General features: G+C 37.3%; 1 protein-coding gene across 5 annotated transcripts in view; it reads left to right on the top strand.

Moving 5' to 3' along the window:
* Window positions 1–7,380: 7,380 nt before the first annotated feature.
* The window catches only part of LOC113649478 (C-C motif chemokine 3-like), a 22,595-nt gene continuing 12,253 nt past the window's right edge, over window positions 7,381–17,722 (top strand). The window contains exons 1-3 of one of the 5 annotated variants that reach the window (XM_047809954.1): window positions 7,506–7,685; window positions 8,283–8,400; window positions 8,637–9,027. In XM_047809954.1, coding sequence (XP_047665910.1) covers window positions 7,616–7,685; window positions 8,283–8,400; window positions 8,637–8,766 — 318 coding nt within the window. In that variant the 5' untranslated portion in view covers window positions 7,506–7,615 and the 3' untranslated portion in view covers window positions 8,767–9,027. Of the gene's footprint in view, window positions 7,686–8,282; window positions 8,401–8,636; window positions 9,028–17,253; window positions 17,416–17,722 lie in introns of those variants that run through there. The other 4 variants (XM_047809953.1, XM_047809960.1, XM_047809955.1 and 1 more) reach the window with 4 other exon arrangements.

The following is a 17,722-nucleotide window of genomic DNA, read 5'->3' as shown; positions in this document are numbered from 1 at the left end:
AGCAGGAAATATAAAAACATGACCTTATCTACTTCCTGTTCACCAATCAGCTCTTCCTCTGTAGTTTCCATTCTCATGAACAAAGACAGGATTTTTCTACTTTGGGGTTTTTAGGTTTACCAGTTGGGGCTAATCATTTTAACGTGACGACACTTGGCAGAGATTTATAAAACTAACATTTTTTGAAGATTATGGTAGCCTGTTAAATAATGCTAATGGAGTGTGTATAGTGGAAGAGTGTGGAATGGTATTGTGCACATAAAAACTTTCTAGAATGAGGTCAATGTTTACATGTCTGTAAAGTGCCAACAAATATAATGGGATTCATCCAAAAGAATATTTACTTTACAATTTCAGTCTTTCTTTTGCATCTAAACACTAATGATTAACACCACAGTATAATCTATACATGTAAATTGAAATGAAATGAAATAGAATACAAAGTCAACAGAGTGCTCTTTAGCTGTAGAATTTTACATGGTCTCTGAAAAATATTACATATAGGAATGTCCAAAAGAATAACAAAATCATGAAGTCTGTGTGTCTCACTTTTAAAAAAGAAAGAAAATTGTGTAAGACAGACTTCACTATGAATTGAAAATGTGTCCATTCGTAATCAAAATTAAAATGGAATGTTCACTGAGGCAGTTGTGTCTGAAGTTCTGTGTGCACACACGCCAATTTGCTGGCTCGGATAGGACATATGACGAAGGGATAATGTGCCACCAAGTTCATATAAAGAATATGTGTCCTGGTGTAGTTTCTTTTTGAGGAAACTCGACGCTGCATCATGGCTGAGGCTATGGGAATGTCAATACCCGTGCTGCCACCCGCCGGTGTTGTTCAAATCAATGGCAGCCACATTTCTGATGGGAATCTCCCATATAGTGCCATCTAGGAGGAAGACTACTGTAGGTCCATGAACCAAACTCTATCAGGCCAACAAGGAGCCACTGGAAGAAAGTGGACTCGATCATAGCACCCTCTAGCTGGGATCAGGTGAAAAAGGGAATACCAAAGCTGATGGTGCGTTGACTATTTGGATGCATACAGATCCACGTATGCTAAAAAATATGCAAATAAACTCCAGCACCTGCAGGTAAAGACAGCACTCCGGGGGCCTCAGCACCTGCCTCAACAGGAAGTCTGCCTCCCAATTTACGTGCTATGGTATGATAATTGCTCTCAGAAAAAAAAAGAAACCTAATCTCTGTCCAGAGCAGAATCTGCTGTGCCAAACTGTTTGTTTACATCCATACCAGACTCCTTTCTATCAGAGTCAGCAGTCACTTTTTCAGCAGTTTGTGCTGCAGTAGATCTTACAATAGACCTGATGGCTAGACTTCATTCTAAGCAGCTTTCACATATTAAACCATGATATAATTGACTTCCAATCCACCCATGACACATCTTCATGTTTAGTTTCATTATTAAGCCTTTTTAATAAAAAAATATATATTTTACTTTTTCATATTGTGTGAATAATGTAATAGTTAAAATGTATCATTTTTATTCATTTTAAATGTTACCAAATGTAATAATTTAAAATAATGCATTTTGATACGGGCCGCCGTGCCGTGCATGGCACGGAAGTCAAAGTGACCACTAGGGGATGACCCAGAAACAAGCTTCATTTCATCTTTAAAGCATCAAATCCTCTAAAAACACGAAAAAACCTATTTACCTAGTAAAGTTTATACTCTCAATATTTTTTTAAGCCCCCACACAAAGCATAATATGATTCACAGCCTTCATACTATTAGAAAAAAAATTTGGACAAAACTGACCTAGATGGCGCTAGACCGGTTTTTCCCTTACCTTTAGACGCGTCCCTTTCTTCACTGGGGTAATATATTCCAAAACAAATATTCCACAAAAATCCACACAGGTCCAAGGAACTGGAATCTGTAAACCTTTTAATCCAAAATGCTTTGGTCGTGCCGCAAATATTCCGTTACTGTTCTGAAAACTGGAAACAGAAGTGCACCATCATCTGGTTTTGCCACTCTAACTTCTCATTGGGGTATTCAAAAATTCTAAGTTTACGTCATATTTATAGCCCAGGGCCGAACGAATCAAACAAGCCCTCACTTGAGCCAATCGGCGCTTGTATTGCAGAGATAGACGGCATTTTTGTCATCATTTTTGGGAACCCGCCTTTGACTGACAATTACTCCTTCCAATAGCAATGAAATGGGCCGGGACTTCTATAGCTCTTTAGCCAATAAGCAGACGATTCCAACGATATGCGGCAACCCCCCTCTCTGCTCCCTGGTTCTGCGTGAACAAGCTGCGCAGAAGAATTCTTGCGTAATCCCTGACCTTTTGTCCCTCTCACAGCTCAGGGTGTCAAGTTACAGGCCTGTTTTCACACCAGAGTGATAGACAGAGAGTCTCTGCTTGTTTTAGTCCTTTTAAACTGAGCATGCAGTCTTTTAATTCAAAGTTATACAGTAAACAAGTACACTAAAACGCTGCACCAGACGCCCATGTCCGTAGAAAAATATTTTTATTGAAGCCATTTTTGGGTCTTTTGACTTGAAATTTTTTTGGTGAAAGCCAAGACATGTGGCTATGACCCTCAGTTGTTATTTGGTCCCTAACATGTTCCAGAAAAATAAGATTAATCAGTTTATCAGGTAAACAACCCCGGGCGGAAATGAAAACTTTCCATTCTAGCCTCTGTAACTTTGTGCCAGTAAGGCCTAGAATCAATCTGAATCTAGTTTCTGAAACTAGAGAATCTGAATATTTAACACTTTGTAACCAAACACATCTCACACAACTCTATTAAAAGTAAAATTTTATGAGTGCAGCTTTCAGATTTCAGATCAGAGCACACATCATCCACGATAAAGAGAGATAAAATATATGTTTAAAAATGCATTATTTTAAATTATTACATTGGGTAATATACATATAGAATATTAAATTGGGGGCACGGTGGCTTAATGGTTAGCGCGTTCTCCTCACACCTCCAGGGTCGGGGTTTGATTCCCACCTCCACCTTGTGTGTTACTATAGTTCTCCTGGCTACAATATTCCACAACATTGATTCTTTATTCTGTGGAACTGTACAGAAGTGATGGAGCACTGTTCTGCTCTCATGTAACAGTTGTGATTGTGTTAGTATTCACCCCGTTACTGTGAAACATTACAGTCTCTAATTTAAGATCCAGTTACATAAAGTCCCTTTAATTTCTTCAGTCTCATAAAGGTCTGTGTGAACAACACAAATTATGGTGACATCAGTTACCTTTTAAAGTTCAACCGTGTGTATGTAGTGATTACATCATTTTTACTAATGATATAAAATAAGCATCAAATAAATAAACAAATGAGCAAACTCTAATGCTATGCTGCATTTGAAAGAAAAAAAAAAACATGGGAAAGTCCCTCTAAAAAAATATTTTGCTTGGCATATTTGAATAAATTCCAGACTATTAGCCAGCATTCATTCACACACTGTGGACTCATGTCTGAGGGTCATACACATGGGGGCCAAAAGCATTTTGAAGGCTGAGCTGTTCTCTCTAAACAACAGCGTCACATAGTTACACTTGTTGCTATCAGTGAGGGTGAGGGAGTTGTAAAGGACATGAGAGATGCCACCATTTCTAGACCTATTGAGTTAATTGGTAAACAGGAGTGAGTTGTGGTGTCAGGGGTGGAGGAACAGATGGATTTATTCATAAGACTCTCAAAGACCTTCTTGAGTAGTGATGTAAGGTCTATTAAATGATTCAGACTAATTAAATCCACAAGAGTTAAATTTAGTAAACAGGTTAAATTACAGCCTTTACAGGCCTTTATGTGAGGGTTGTTATAGTCTTGGAATTAAGAATTTTAATTTAGAAGCTTTAAAGCTTTAGAATTTTTAAATGTAATGTAGATTAAAACATATCAAAACATTCAGCACAATGAGGGAACTGCCCCACGGGTATTATGGTCACGTCACGTGACGTCACGTGACCCCATTAAAAATTTACACAACATGGACCTGGACATATCAAAACACTCAACACAGTGAGAGGAACTGCCTCACGGGCATTCGGATCATGTTCACACGCTCATGTCCGCTCACCTCCCAAAGTATTGGCACCCTAGCGGTCCAGTAGCTTTCACAATCTTTCTGTCCACTCGCCTCCAAAATGCACCGGCCTTTGCGAATACTTGCACCGTCAAAGCCAACATCAAAGTTTGTCGTGATCTAGTTAACATTATTATATTGTTTTTTTATTTTATATATATATATATATATATATATATATATATATATATATATATATATATATATATATATATAGTATTATAATGTTAAGTAATTGCACTAATTCACATTATTACTACTTAATGCTAATGTTTAAATATTTTAAACAAAATGCTATTGAAACTATAATGTTCTTAAAATGGATGTTTGCCCTAAATTAATTACTCAGAATTAGCTGTCATTTATGTGTTGAAATGACCCTGTTTCCTTGCAGACGCTCCGACAGGTCATTAGCCTGGAGGGTAGCCATGAAACTCTGACAACCGGTTTGGTCTCCAGAGGTCTTTACACATTCTGGGGCTTCTCTAGTGGTTGCAGGACCACCCTGATGAGTCTGGACCAGGGTCTGGCAGAGTGTACTATAATATAAAAACTTAGCATATTGATGACATTGAATAGCCTGGTGTTGGGCTTCTGGGGATTGTTCATGCTGCTGTAACTCCAGGTCCTGTTTTGATGTTGAGTTGCGTCAAGTGCATCTGTCCTGTTTTCACTGTGAATACATCTGTGAACTGATCCACTGATTCACTCAGTTGTTTTTGCTGTTAGGGGTGATGTCTTCTCACTTCTGGACCAGAACACCCTGGCAGCTCATGGAGAAAACTGATCTCTATTTCTGATCTGCATTTCGTTACTCAGTGTGGTGATTCATGATGGTAGCTGCCTCGTCTATCTATTTTCACATACATGGACATATTCAATTACACAGCAGAATTGATATGGCTGCTCCTCCTAGTTTTCCCTAGCCATGTCAAGCAGTCTTCCACCAAAAGAGGCAAATGAACAGTGGGAATTCTGTGGATGTCTGTGGAGTTTCAAGGGCTGGAAATGATCCCAATTTCTTCCTTCCTCCTCCACGTCCTATTGCAACATTCTCAGATGGACCTGATTTGCTTAACCTACAACAATTTACAATTTACAGAGATCATAAGGGTGAAACCTGGTCAGTTAATAGTTAACAGTGTGTGTGTGTTTGTGTGTGTGTGTGTGTGTGAGTGCATCATTAATCAATTTTCACATACACAGTAGTGACGCCATTGACACAATCATGACGATGAGTGATGTAGTGTTGTCTGATGGCCCAAAGACCACGGACATCCAATAAAGGTCTTCAGCCTTGTCCCTTATGTACATAAATTTCTCCAGTTTCTCTGAATCATCTTTATGATGTTTTTCACTGTAGATGATGAGTTTTGTAATTTGTTGTTGAGGAATTGTTTTTAAAGTATTCCACAATCGTTTTACACACTCTTTAATACATTGGAGAATCTCTGCCCATCTTTACTTCTATGAGACTCTCTAACACATCCCTTTTATAGCAAACCATGTCACAGACCTGATATTAATTAACAACATTAGTTGCTGGATGTTCTCCCAGCTGAATCTTTTCAAAATTTCTTGCGTTTCCAGCCATTTATTTCCCCTGTGCCAACTGTTTTGAGACCTGTCGCAGGCATGGAAATAAGCTCATTTAATGGGTAAAAGTGTCAGATTTTTCTGTTTAAACATTTATGTTATCTATGTTTTTTGTGGATAAAATTTTGGTTCATGTGATTTTTGTTTTGATTTTAATCAAATTTATATAAATGTCTCAACATTTCCGGAATTTGGGTTGTACATAATTATTGGATGTTGTGGACTCGGGTCCTTTTAAATTCTTCTTATCTTCTAATCTTAGAAAGGTATGTGTAAGTAATTAACATTGATTACATCATTCAAACTAATGATCTAAAATAAGACATCAAATATATAAACACGTTTGTACAGTACGCCACTCTGTATACGGGCGTCTGCCAAATGTTGTAAATGTAAATGTAAACAAATGAGTAAACTGTAATTCTGTAATTGCATATGAAAAGAAAAAAACATGGGAAAGCGTCACTAGCCAAAATATTTTCCTTTGGCAAATTTAGTTAAATCCAAGACTAATAAAAGCCAGCATTCATTGAAAAACTATTGGCTCAGGTCTGTGGGTCATTCTCTTAGAGGCCAACATGTGTGTGGACTGCGTTTTGAAGGCTGATCTGTACTCTATAAACAGTCACATAGTTGTATTTGTTGCTATCATTGTTGGTTAGGAGGGTGGAAAGGAAATAAGAGATGCCATCATTTGTAGACCATTTGACTTCTTGACTAGTGATGTAAGGTCTGTTTAATAGTTCAAACTTTTTAAATCCACAAGAGCTAAATTTAGAAAGCAGGTTGAATTATAGCCTTTAACAGGTCTTTAGCTGAGGGGTGGTATACTCTCAGCATTAAAGCTAAGCTTCATGATTTTTAAATGTAAAGGACATGAATACAATAAAATACCCAGTATTGTGGACTGTAATTATAAATGATTCAGAATAGGTAACAGTTGTCCTACATGTTTATAGCCTTGAACTAGTGCAGGTTCTTTGATTAGAATCTGTACTGCAGTTGTACTACATCATGTATCACACTGTTATGAGGGAAATTCACATCTTTAAAAATTAGAAAGGCTTAGAATGTGTGTGTGTGTGTGTGTGTGTGTGTGTGTGTGTGTGTGTGTGTGTGTGTTTGAGAGAGAGAGAGAGTGTGTGTGTGTGTGAGAGAGAGAGAGAGAGAGAGAGAGAGAGACTGTGTTTCAGTTCTGAAAGTCCCTACTCAACAATTCTGTCACTGAATTTACCCATTAAAGAAAATTCCTACCTTTTATATTTAGAAAAGCTTGTGTGTGTGCGTGTGTGTGTGTGTGTGTGTGTGTGTGTGTGTGTGTGTGTGTGTGTGTGTACCATGCTGATGATGATATGTGACTATTTGACCCGTAATTGTGTGTTTCACTAGTCTCCATTAAGCACAGCTGATTTCTACTAAAATAGTTTTGATCTGAAAGAAAATACAAATATATTTTTAAGCTGTAACATTTTCTGTTTATTAATAAGTTAAAGCTTAAGATTTGTGAGTCATTACAATTTATTTGATCTCTCTGTACTGTGGATGATGTGGGATTTGATCTGAGATCTGAGTTTGGACTGAATTAATGTTGAACTCCAAAAAAGCTGCACTTATTTAATTTCATTTTAATTGATGAGTTTAATAGATTAGTGTGAGATGTGTTTGATTACAAGGTGTTAAATATTCACTTCTTCCTCGTTGTAGGTAAAAACCACAGTTGGGTTTCCTGTGAAAGAGGTGGATGTTTTTTTATCTCTCAGTCAAAGTGGAAATTTTGTTGTCACTTAAACACCCAGACCACACTCTCCCACCCCTCTCACCAGCTATATAAACTGAAGAGGGAGGTGATATCTGCACTAATACCATTCTGCTCCTGACCATCACTATCTTCATCACTCTTCAACATCACCATCATCATCATCATCAGTCATGATCTCTCGTTCTCTCCTGCTGGTTCTGCTGGTTCTCGCCTGCCTTCAGTCCTTCACAACGGCCATTGGTAAGATTAAGTTTATTATTATTATTATTATTATTATTATTATTATTATTATTATTATTAGTAGTAGTAGTAGTAGTAGTAGTAATATTAAACCCCTGCTTTATACTGATGCTGAATTTCCTAAAAAGCTGATGAGGTTTCTGTAAATAAGCAGCATTAATAAACCACTGTGTGTTTGTCACACTGTTACAGTAAAATACTGAGTGATGTGGTGGTGTGATGAAGCAGAGTTACTGTTACACTGTAAAGATGAGGATTGTTCTGTAACAGAACGTCCACAAGTGTTTTATTCTCTTATACCGAAAAAACTATTAATTTTTTATTAATTTTTCATCTTAAAGAAATATGTTTTATAAATTTACAGTTACATTTAATGTTGGTGAAACAAGTTTGATAATGTTCTTAACTATACAATAATAAATAGTTTCTAGAGAATTAATCATCACCTTCTGACCAATCAGAGTCCAGAACTCAACTGTGACATAATACAGTTTAATAGCTACAATAATCTGCATCTGATACTAGATATAAAAGTGTCTAATATTTTCTTATTGAACATTTAATCACAGAACTAAATGTAGAAATGTTTTCATACAGAGGGAAATGGACCAGAAGAGTACCAGTGCTGTTTCAGCTTTCAGACACGACCAATCCCTGTAAGAGTCATTACAGCTTATGCAGTAACAGATATTCGGTGTACAAAACCTGGAGTCATGTAAGTGTTCAGTCCCTTGTTTATTTTTAATGAATAAATAAAGTTAGTAATTTAATGTCTATTAATTCTTTATGTTTATGTGTAATAGAACTGAACTTGGTACTGAATCTAACTTATAAATCTTATATATGAATCTAACTTTATATTATATTGGAGGTTTGGGGCGTGTCAGAGTGTCTGATTTTCTGATTTTATTACAGTTTCACACTGATGTAAATCTTCTCTCTCCTCTACAGCTTTACTCTACAGGACGGTCGTCATGTGTGTGCAGATCCCCAAGACAAGTGGGTGAAGCATCACAAGGACAGAATTGAGGAGCGTCTGTTTAACAGTCTGAACAAACCTACAGAGAGTTCAAATCCTTAAAGAGTTAAAAATCCTCTCTCCATTAATAAGTAATGAATAATTATTTTATAAAATGGACTTTTTACATAATCAGACAGGAGAAACAAAGCTTTTAGTTATAAACTTAAATATAATCTGATTTATTCTACAGACTGTTAACATGAATTCATTTACTTTTTATTGACATTTCTCTGCTTTAAAAGAAAATCATGTTGGTTGCATTTAAACATTTAACAGGTTTATGTACAACATTAATATATTAATATATGTAACATACACACATATGTCTGATCATGATATGACTTCCCATTCTGCAAAATTTATTTATTTCTGTCTTCATGCAGTCTTACATCATATATGTTAAAATCATCATTTCCATGTAAAATAATCTGAGTTATACTTACTGTTTACAATTCTTCATTTTTTCTTTCTTTCTCTCTTACTAGTGATTTGAATTGTTACAAAATAGTAGAAGAATGAAGGTCAATAAATAATCAGTGTATTATGAGGCGTGTTTGTGGTTAATGCACACAGTGGTCAGTATGTTATAGCTGCATTATAACAATCCTCAAAGTAACAACCCCAAACAGCCCCATCTGCCCTGGCACTCGCAAACATTCATTCATTCATTTCCTACCACTTATCCAAACTTCTTGGGTCACGGGGAGCCTGTGCCTATCTCAGGCCTCATCGGGCATCAAGGCAGGATACACCCTGGACGGAGTGCCAACCCATCACAGGGCACACACACACACACACACACACTCTCATTCACTCATGCTTTATGACATTTAATGATTTTACAAGAACAGAAAATGAGCCCAACAGATGGGTGTAGTGTGGGAACATATAACTAACATTTCTCCATTTAAAAAAAAAAGTTTTTTTTAATAAATAAACCTTTAAATGAACTGTTTTATGTTTATATTCAGCACATTTGGATCATTTGGGAGCCGAAAGAGTCGAGAGGAGCTTCATGATTCAAATGTGCTGACTCAATGAAAAGAGATGGAATTCCCATCGTGTGTGTGTGTGTGTATGTGGTGTGTGTGTGTGTGTGTGCGCGTGTGTGTATGTGTGTGTGTGTGTGTGTGTGTGTATGTGTTTGTGTGTATGTACTCTCTACACCTCCTGGGCAGCAGCTCCCTCAAGTGCTGGTTCTATACATTAATAATGAGTTTATATGTCATTATACAGGTCAAATGCCCGTTTAATATTAATATAGATATCTGGTATATATAACAGTGTAGTGTTAGTATGTTAGTTGTGTAGCATTTAAATCTTTGATTTAAAAAGAAATTAATTTCAAAACACTTTTTGCTCATATATAAAAACACAGTTAAATGACATATGTGTGTAAATCTGTAGGCCCTCTGTGTCCCAGTGAAGGACGAACAGTACACAAAATTGACTGAAACCTATTCTGCTGTAAGTGTGTTATTTATATATATATTATTTATTATTTTTGAGATAAAAAAAAACCCTTAGTGAACATTTAATCCTAAACATTTAACCATTTGTAACTATCACAGTTACAGCTGCAAATATTATATTGTCTTACATTGGCACCACCTGCATCATCCATCCATCCAGCTTCATGTTCTTACTCACCTTTAATTTTCTCATACTCATTTTTCATTCTTTACTCTTCTGTTCAGAAAATATTGGTTTGTCTGTTTCTGCCTTTTTTCTTCTGACCCACTAACTCAGTACATCCATCCATCCATCCATCCATCCATCCATCCAAATATCTCACCATCAATCACCCACCCATACATTCATCCATCCATCCATCCATCCATCCTTCCATCCATCCATCCAGCTGCATGTTCTTCATCACCCTGTCATTTCTTTGTTCTTTACTCTCCTGTTCAAAAAATATCTGCTTGACTGTTTCCACTATTTACGACCACTATATCCATCCATTAGTCCGTCCATCAATCCACCCATCCATACAAATATCTACCCATCCAATCATCCATCCATCGTTCCATCTATTCATTCATCCAAAGTTTCATCCTCATATCATATCAAGGAGTTTTTCCTTGTCACCGTCACCTCTGGCTTGCTCATTAGCGATAGCGATAGATGTTAGAGATATATAGTAACTTCATTTTAAACTTTAATAGTTTGAGACTTTGAGACAATGTGAATTGTTAAAACCACTATACAAATAAATGTAATTGAATTGAATAAACATACAGAGTATTCTAACCAGGGATGGATCGCATACCTCTCACCCTTAAATATCCTCTATCACTCACCTTGAAGTGTCTTTGAGGAATGCTTTAGTTAAGGTCACACAGGAGCTTCACCCCTGGACTAACTTCCTGATCAGCAACTCCAACACCAAGCTGCCAGACGGATCCCTCAGCTGAATATTAATGCACTTTGGGGTCAAGGTCACTTCTGGACTCTTTTTCTTCCATGTATAACTTTCTGTTCTGCTGGAAAATTTGATTTGTTTCTGTCTTCATGCAGGTTTGCATCATATATTTTATTATTTCTCTCTTATATTTATTTGAATTGTCACAAAATAAATTCTGATTATAAATTATAAATCAAAAACAAATAAATTTATTTTTATAAACAAATATAAAAAATAATCACTGCATTATGAGACGTGTTTGTGGTTCATGCAGAAGTTCACACCATCAACATTTCTCTGTATTTATTTAGACCAACTGATACAGAAATTTACATATAGATAGAAAAAAAATATTCTAGGAATTAAAGAAAACTAAAAACAGAATGTAGATTAAATTGATGATAAAATGAGTTTCCTGTGGTGTTTTTCTGTGCAACATACAAATAAGCCAAAGAAGAAACTTTACATTTTATTTCTAATTTATATTAATGGCATGTGATTATTTTTTATGAAAGAGAAAGAGAGAAAAGGAACAAACAGAAGTGTGTAGAGTCTAATGATAATGTGTAAGATTTAATAAATAGTTTTGGCCACAGTTCACACACAACAATCACCGGTCATTATATCACAAACTCTCTGTTTTAGAGAAAATAAAAGAATCGGTTCTTATTTGTGAGCTTCATGAGAAGAAATGAACTGATTCGATTAAAAGACACTGGATTCCCATCACGTGTGTACTCTCTATACATACTGAGCAGCAGCGCCCTCAAGTGGTGGTTCCATGCAATGAAAATGATCATGACTCCTGACATACATTCATTCATGCATTTGAAACATTTTATGGGCTCAGTGACTGACAACTCAAGGGAATTCTCAATATGGGGAAACATTTTAAATGGGAATGTGTCCATGTGGAAAACTATTCCTGCAGCATTCTAAAGACATCAGCTGTTATAATAAATCTCTAATATTCCCAGATTCATAAAGTAATCTCCGTACAATCAGAAAAGATCCTACGGATCCTAGACAAACACAACAGTGTTATGCGGAAGCGGAGGTGGAAGCCGAAATAGCAGTGAACACAGTTTATTAGAACACAACGCCAAAACAAATACCTGCGGCCAACGCAGGGATGATCCGGTTGTGCGCTCCGAGGCTGCGGCCCACTATGTCCTGAACTGACGAGAGGCAGTCTGTGAAAGAAAGGAAAAGTGCGCGGTTGGAGAATCGCGGCACTGTGCTGGAAACGGGGGAAAGTAATCCACTCGGCATCACTCCGGAAGCAGTACTGATAATTAAACAAGATGCGTAAATGAGTATCAGGTGTGTGTGTGGTTAGTATGCTGGCAAGGAGCTCCTAGTAGTCACTCACAGTAGTCACGTTATGTCATTAATTAACATTATTAGGATATAGATCAGCTAACAACTTAATGCTAAAAGATTCTAAATGTTCTTAAACAAAATGCTACTGAAACTATACTGTTCTAAAAATGGATGTTTGCCCTAAAATTATAACTGGGCATTAGCTCTCATTTATGTGTTGAAATGACCCTGGTTCCCTGCAGGTGCTCCACCAAGTCATTTGCCTGGAGGGGAGCCATCAAACTCTGACAACTGGTTTGGTCTCCAGAGGTCTTTACACATTCTGGGACTTCCCTAGGTCTGGACCAGGGTCTGGCAGTACTATAATGTCATTTGAATAGCCTGATGTTGGGTTTCTGGGAAATGTTCATCTGTCCTGGTTCCACTGTGAAATACATCTGTGAACTGATCCACTGATTCACTCCGTTGTTTTTGTTGTAAGGGGTGATGTCTTCTCACTTCTGGAGCAGTACACCCTGGCAGCTCATGGAGAAAACAACAAAGGATGACAAAGGATGACAAAGCAGTGACAGGTCATCTACATTTTAATAAGTTGATGAGATAAAGTTGGGTATTTTTTTCTTTAACTTAACTGCTGCAGGTGTTAGTTTACCAGGTTCACCTGTTTATTCACTGTTTACTGGTCATACCAGCAGGCCAGGAACCTGCAGATTGTACTGGGCAGCAGTCATCTTGCTGGAAGATAGAAGGACTATTTCTGATCTGCATTTCGTTACTCAGTGTGGTGATGCATGATGGTAGCTGCCTCGTCTATCTATTTTCACATACATGGACATATTCAATTACAGAGCAGAATTGATATGGCTGCTCCTCCTAGTTTTCCCTAGCCATGTCAAGCAGTCTTCCACCAAAAGAGGCAAACGGACAGTGGGGATTCTGTGGATGTCTGTGGAGTTTCAAGGGCTGGAAATGATCCCAATTTCTTCCTTCCTCCTCCACGTCCTATTGCAACATTCTCAGATGGACCTGATTTGCTTAACCTACAACAATTTACAAAGATCATAAGGGTGAAACTTGGTCAGTTAATAGTTAACAGTGTGTGTGTGTGTGTGTGTGTGTGTGCATCATTAATCAATATAGTAATAATTACAGTTATAATCTTGTTTAAAAACTACCAAAAGCTTAGGTAATTTTTCCTACTAGAAGATTCGTGTTGCTAGTTTCCTGTTTGATGCTGACAGCACCACCTTCATATGATGACACATGAATTAAATGATCTTACTTTTAGGTAATAAACCCCGTCTTCCAGTTGTTCCCTTTGTAAATCCTCACCAGGTTGTATGCACTGCAGAGGTCAAGCCTGCAGTGTGCAGATGTTCCTGGGTGGCAGGGACAAGTGGCAGGGGGTAGGAGTACTTTACCGTACACTGATTGAGGCTGGGGTTTAAGCAGCATCATGTGCACCTGTCGTGTGTCTGTATTGATTATCTGCATGGGACTGAGGTGCTATAAAAGACCATGCAGGTGTGAGCAGATTTGCCTGAGAACGCATCCATGATGTTAAAGGTAGTGCAGCTGCTGGTGACAACAGGATACTTTCAGATGTACTTCAGGAAATTAATGTTACATTGTTTGTCTTTAGTCTAAATATAATAGACTAGGATTTCACAGTTACAGCAGCAAATTCTCTTGTTTTAAACTTATGCACCTAATGTAGGCCGCATCAGGAAAAGAACATGGTGTTTGGCGGAAAGACTGGAAAATTTGATCTAGTTCTAAAAGATGGAAATGTCTAACAGTTAGAAGAGAAACCAAAAAAACATGTGTTGCTATAGTGCTCTTGGGCTACCAGTATAACTTCAATACTGCAGAACATTGATTTTTCTGTGGAACTGTAAGGTGCAGCAGTGATGGAGCGATGTTCTCCTCTTATATAACAGTTATGATTGTTTTAGTATTCACCCTGTTACTGTGTAAACATAATTACAGCCTCTAATCTCTAGCTTGCTAATCAAGAATTACAATCCAAATTCCAGAAATGTTGGGGCATTTTGTACATTTTTGTAAACATATTGTGTTCACTGACAGTGGTTTCTGGAAGTGTTCCCATGTAGTGATGCCATTGACACAATCATGCCGATGAGTGATGCAGTGTTGTCTGATGGCCCGAAGACCACGGACATCCAGAAGAAGAAGAAGAAGAAGAAGAAGAAGAAGAAGAAGAACGGGGGGCAAAGAAGCCTGTATTATGGCCACATATACATTACAGCACAGTGGAATTCTTTTCTTCACATACCCCAACTAGGGAGGTTGGGGTCAGAGTGCAGGGGCAGCTATGATACAGCTGCCCCTGGAGCAGGGAGGTTGAGGGCCCAGCAGTGGCAGCTTGGCTGTGCTGGGCCTTGAACCTTGATCCTCCAATCAATAACCCAGAGCCTTAACCACCACTGCCCCGTTTTCCCATATCCCAGTCTATTATGACCCTGGGGTGCGAGCGCAGGGTCAGCCATTGTGTGGCGTCCCTGGAGCAGGTGAGGTGAAGGGTACCAACGTAGATGTCTCAGCAGCTTGTGGGCTTGAACCCCGATCTTCTGATTAGTATCCCAGCACCTTGACCGCTGAATCCAATAAAGGTCTTCAGCCTTGTCCCTTATGCACATCAATTTCTCCAGTTTTCTGAATCTTTTTTTATGGTGTTTTTCACTGTAGATGATGAGATTTGTAATTTGTTGTTGAGGAACATTGTTTTTAAAGTATTCCACACTCTTTCACAGATTGGAGAGTTTCGCCCCATTTTTACTTCTAAAAGACTCTCTAACACATCCCTTTTATAGCAAACCATGTCACAGACCTGATATTAATTAACAACATTAGTTGCTGGATGTTCTCCCAGCTGAATCTTTTTAAAATTTCTTGCGTTTCCAGCCATTTATTGCCCTGTGCCAACTGTTTTGAGACCTGTAGCAGGCACTGAAATGAGCTCATTTAATCGGTAAAAGTGTCAGATTTTTCTGGTTAAACATTTATGTTATCTATGTTTTTTGTGGATAAAATTTTGGTTCATGTGATTTGAAAGTCTTTTCGTTTTGATTTTAATCAAAGCTTTATAAACGCTCAACATTTCCGGAATTTGGATTGTACATAATTATTGGATGTTGTGGCCTCGGATCCCCTTTAATTTCTTTTTATCTTCAAATCTTAGAAAGGTTTGTGTAAGCAACTAAAATAACAGTGACACAAGTTAGTGATTAAAGCTTAATTACAGTAATAGTGATTGCATCATTCCTACTAATGAGCTAAAATAAGACATCAAATATATAAACACTTTTGTATGTCACTCTGGATAAGGGTGTCTGCCTTGTTTAAATATAAACAAATGAGTAAAATGTTATTCTACGTTGCATAAGAAAGAAAAAACATGGGAAAGTCTCTCTAGCCAAAATATTTTGTCCCAGACTAGTACAAGTCAGCATTCATAGACACACTAGTGACTCAAGTCTGAGGGTCATTCTCTTAGAGGCCAACATGTGTGTGGACTGCGTTTTGAAGTCTGATCTGTACTCTATAAACAGTCACATAGTTGTACTTGATGCTATCATTGTTGGTGAGGGCGATGGAAAGGAAATAATAGATGCCAACATTTGTAGACCAATTGACTTCTTAACTATTGCTGTAAGGTCTATTTAATAGTTCAAAATTGTTAAATCCAAAAGAGCTAAATTTAGATAGCAGGTTGAATTATAGCCTTTAACACGTCTTTAGGTGAGCGGTGGTATACTCTCAGCTTTAAAGCTAAGCTTCATGATTTTTATATGTAAAGGACATGAATACAATAAAATACTCAGTAATGTGGACTGTAATTATATTAAATGATTCAGAATAGGTAACAGTTGTCCTACATGTTTAGTGCAGGTTCTTTGATTAGAAACTGTACTGCAGTTGTACTACATCATGTATCACACTGTTATGAGGGAAATTCACATCTTTAAAAATTAGAAAGGCTTAGAATGTGTGTGTGTGTGTGTGTGTGTGTGTGTGTGTGTGTGTGTGTGTGTGTGTGTGTGTGTGTGTGTGTGTTTCAGTTCTGAAAGTCCCAACTAATCACTTGCATTATAAGGAAAATTTACATCTTGTATAATTGTAAAGGCTTAAAATGTGTGTGTGTGTGTGTGTGTGTGTGTGTGTGTGTGTGTGTGTGTGTGTGTGTGTGTGTGTGTGTGTGAAAGACAGAGAGAGCAACTGTGTGTGTTTCAGTTCTGAAAGTCCCTACTCAACACTTCTGTCACTGAATTTAGCCATTAAAGAAAATTCCTACCTTTTATATTTAGAAAACGTGTGTGTGTGTGTGTGTGTGTGTGTGTGTGTGTGTGTGTGTGTGTACCATGCTGATGATGATATGTGACTATTTGTCCCGTAATTGTGTGTTTCACTAGTCTCCATTAAGCACAGCTGATTTCTACTAAAATAGATTTGATCTGAATGAAAATATTTTTAAGCTGTAACATTTCCTGTTTATTAATAAGTTAAAGCTTAAGATTTCTGTAATTTTCTCTCTGTACTGTGGATGATGTGTGATTTGATCTGAGATCTGAGTTTGGACTGAATTAATGTTGAACTAATAATGTTATTTTAATAGATTAGTGTAAGATCTTTTTGATTACAAGGTGTTAAATATTCACTTCTTCCTTGTTGTAGGTAAAAACCACAGTTGGGTTTCCTGTGAAAGAGGTGGATGTTTTTTTATCTCAGTCAAAGTGGAAATTTTTTGTCACTTAAACACCAGACCACACTCTCCCACCCCTCTCACCAGCTATATAAACTGAAGAGGGAGGTGATATCTGCACTAATACCATTCTGCTCCTGACCATCACTATCTTCATCATTCTCTTCATCATCATCAGCAGCAGTCATGATCTCTCGTTCTCTCCTGCTGGTTCTGCTGGTTCTCGCCTGCCTTCAGTCCTTCACAAAGGCCCAGGGTAAGATAAAGTTTATTATTATTATTATTATTATTATTATTATTATTATTATTATTATTATTATCAGTAGTAGTATTAAACCCCTGGTTCATACTGATGCTGAATTTCCTAAAAAGCTGATGAGGTTTCTGTAAATAAGCAGCATTAATAAACCACTGTGTGTTTGTCACACTGTTACAGTAAAATACTGAGTGATGTGGTGGTGTGATGAAGCAGAGTTACTGTTACACTGTAAAGATGAGGATTGTTCTGTAACAGAACGTCCACAAGAGTTTATTCTCTTATACCGAAAAAACTATTAATTTTT

Source organism: Tachysurus fulvidraco, chromosome 1 (assembly GCF_022655615.1).
Source record: "Tachysurus fulvidraco isolate hzauxx_2018 chromosome 1, HZAU_PFXX_2.0, whole genome shotgun sequence".
Classification (NCBI taxonomy): Eukaryota; Metazoa; Chordata; class Actinopteri; order Siluriformes; family Bagridae; genus Tachysurus; species Tachysurus fulvidraco.
This window is presented reverse-complemented; position numbering and strand designations above follow the sequence as displayed.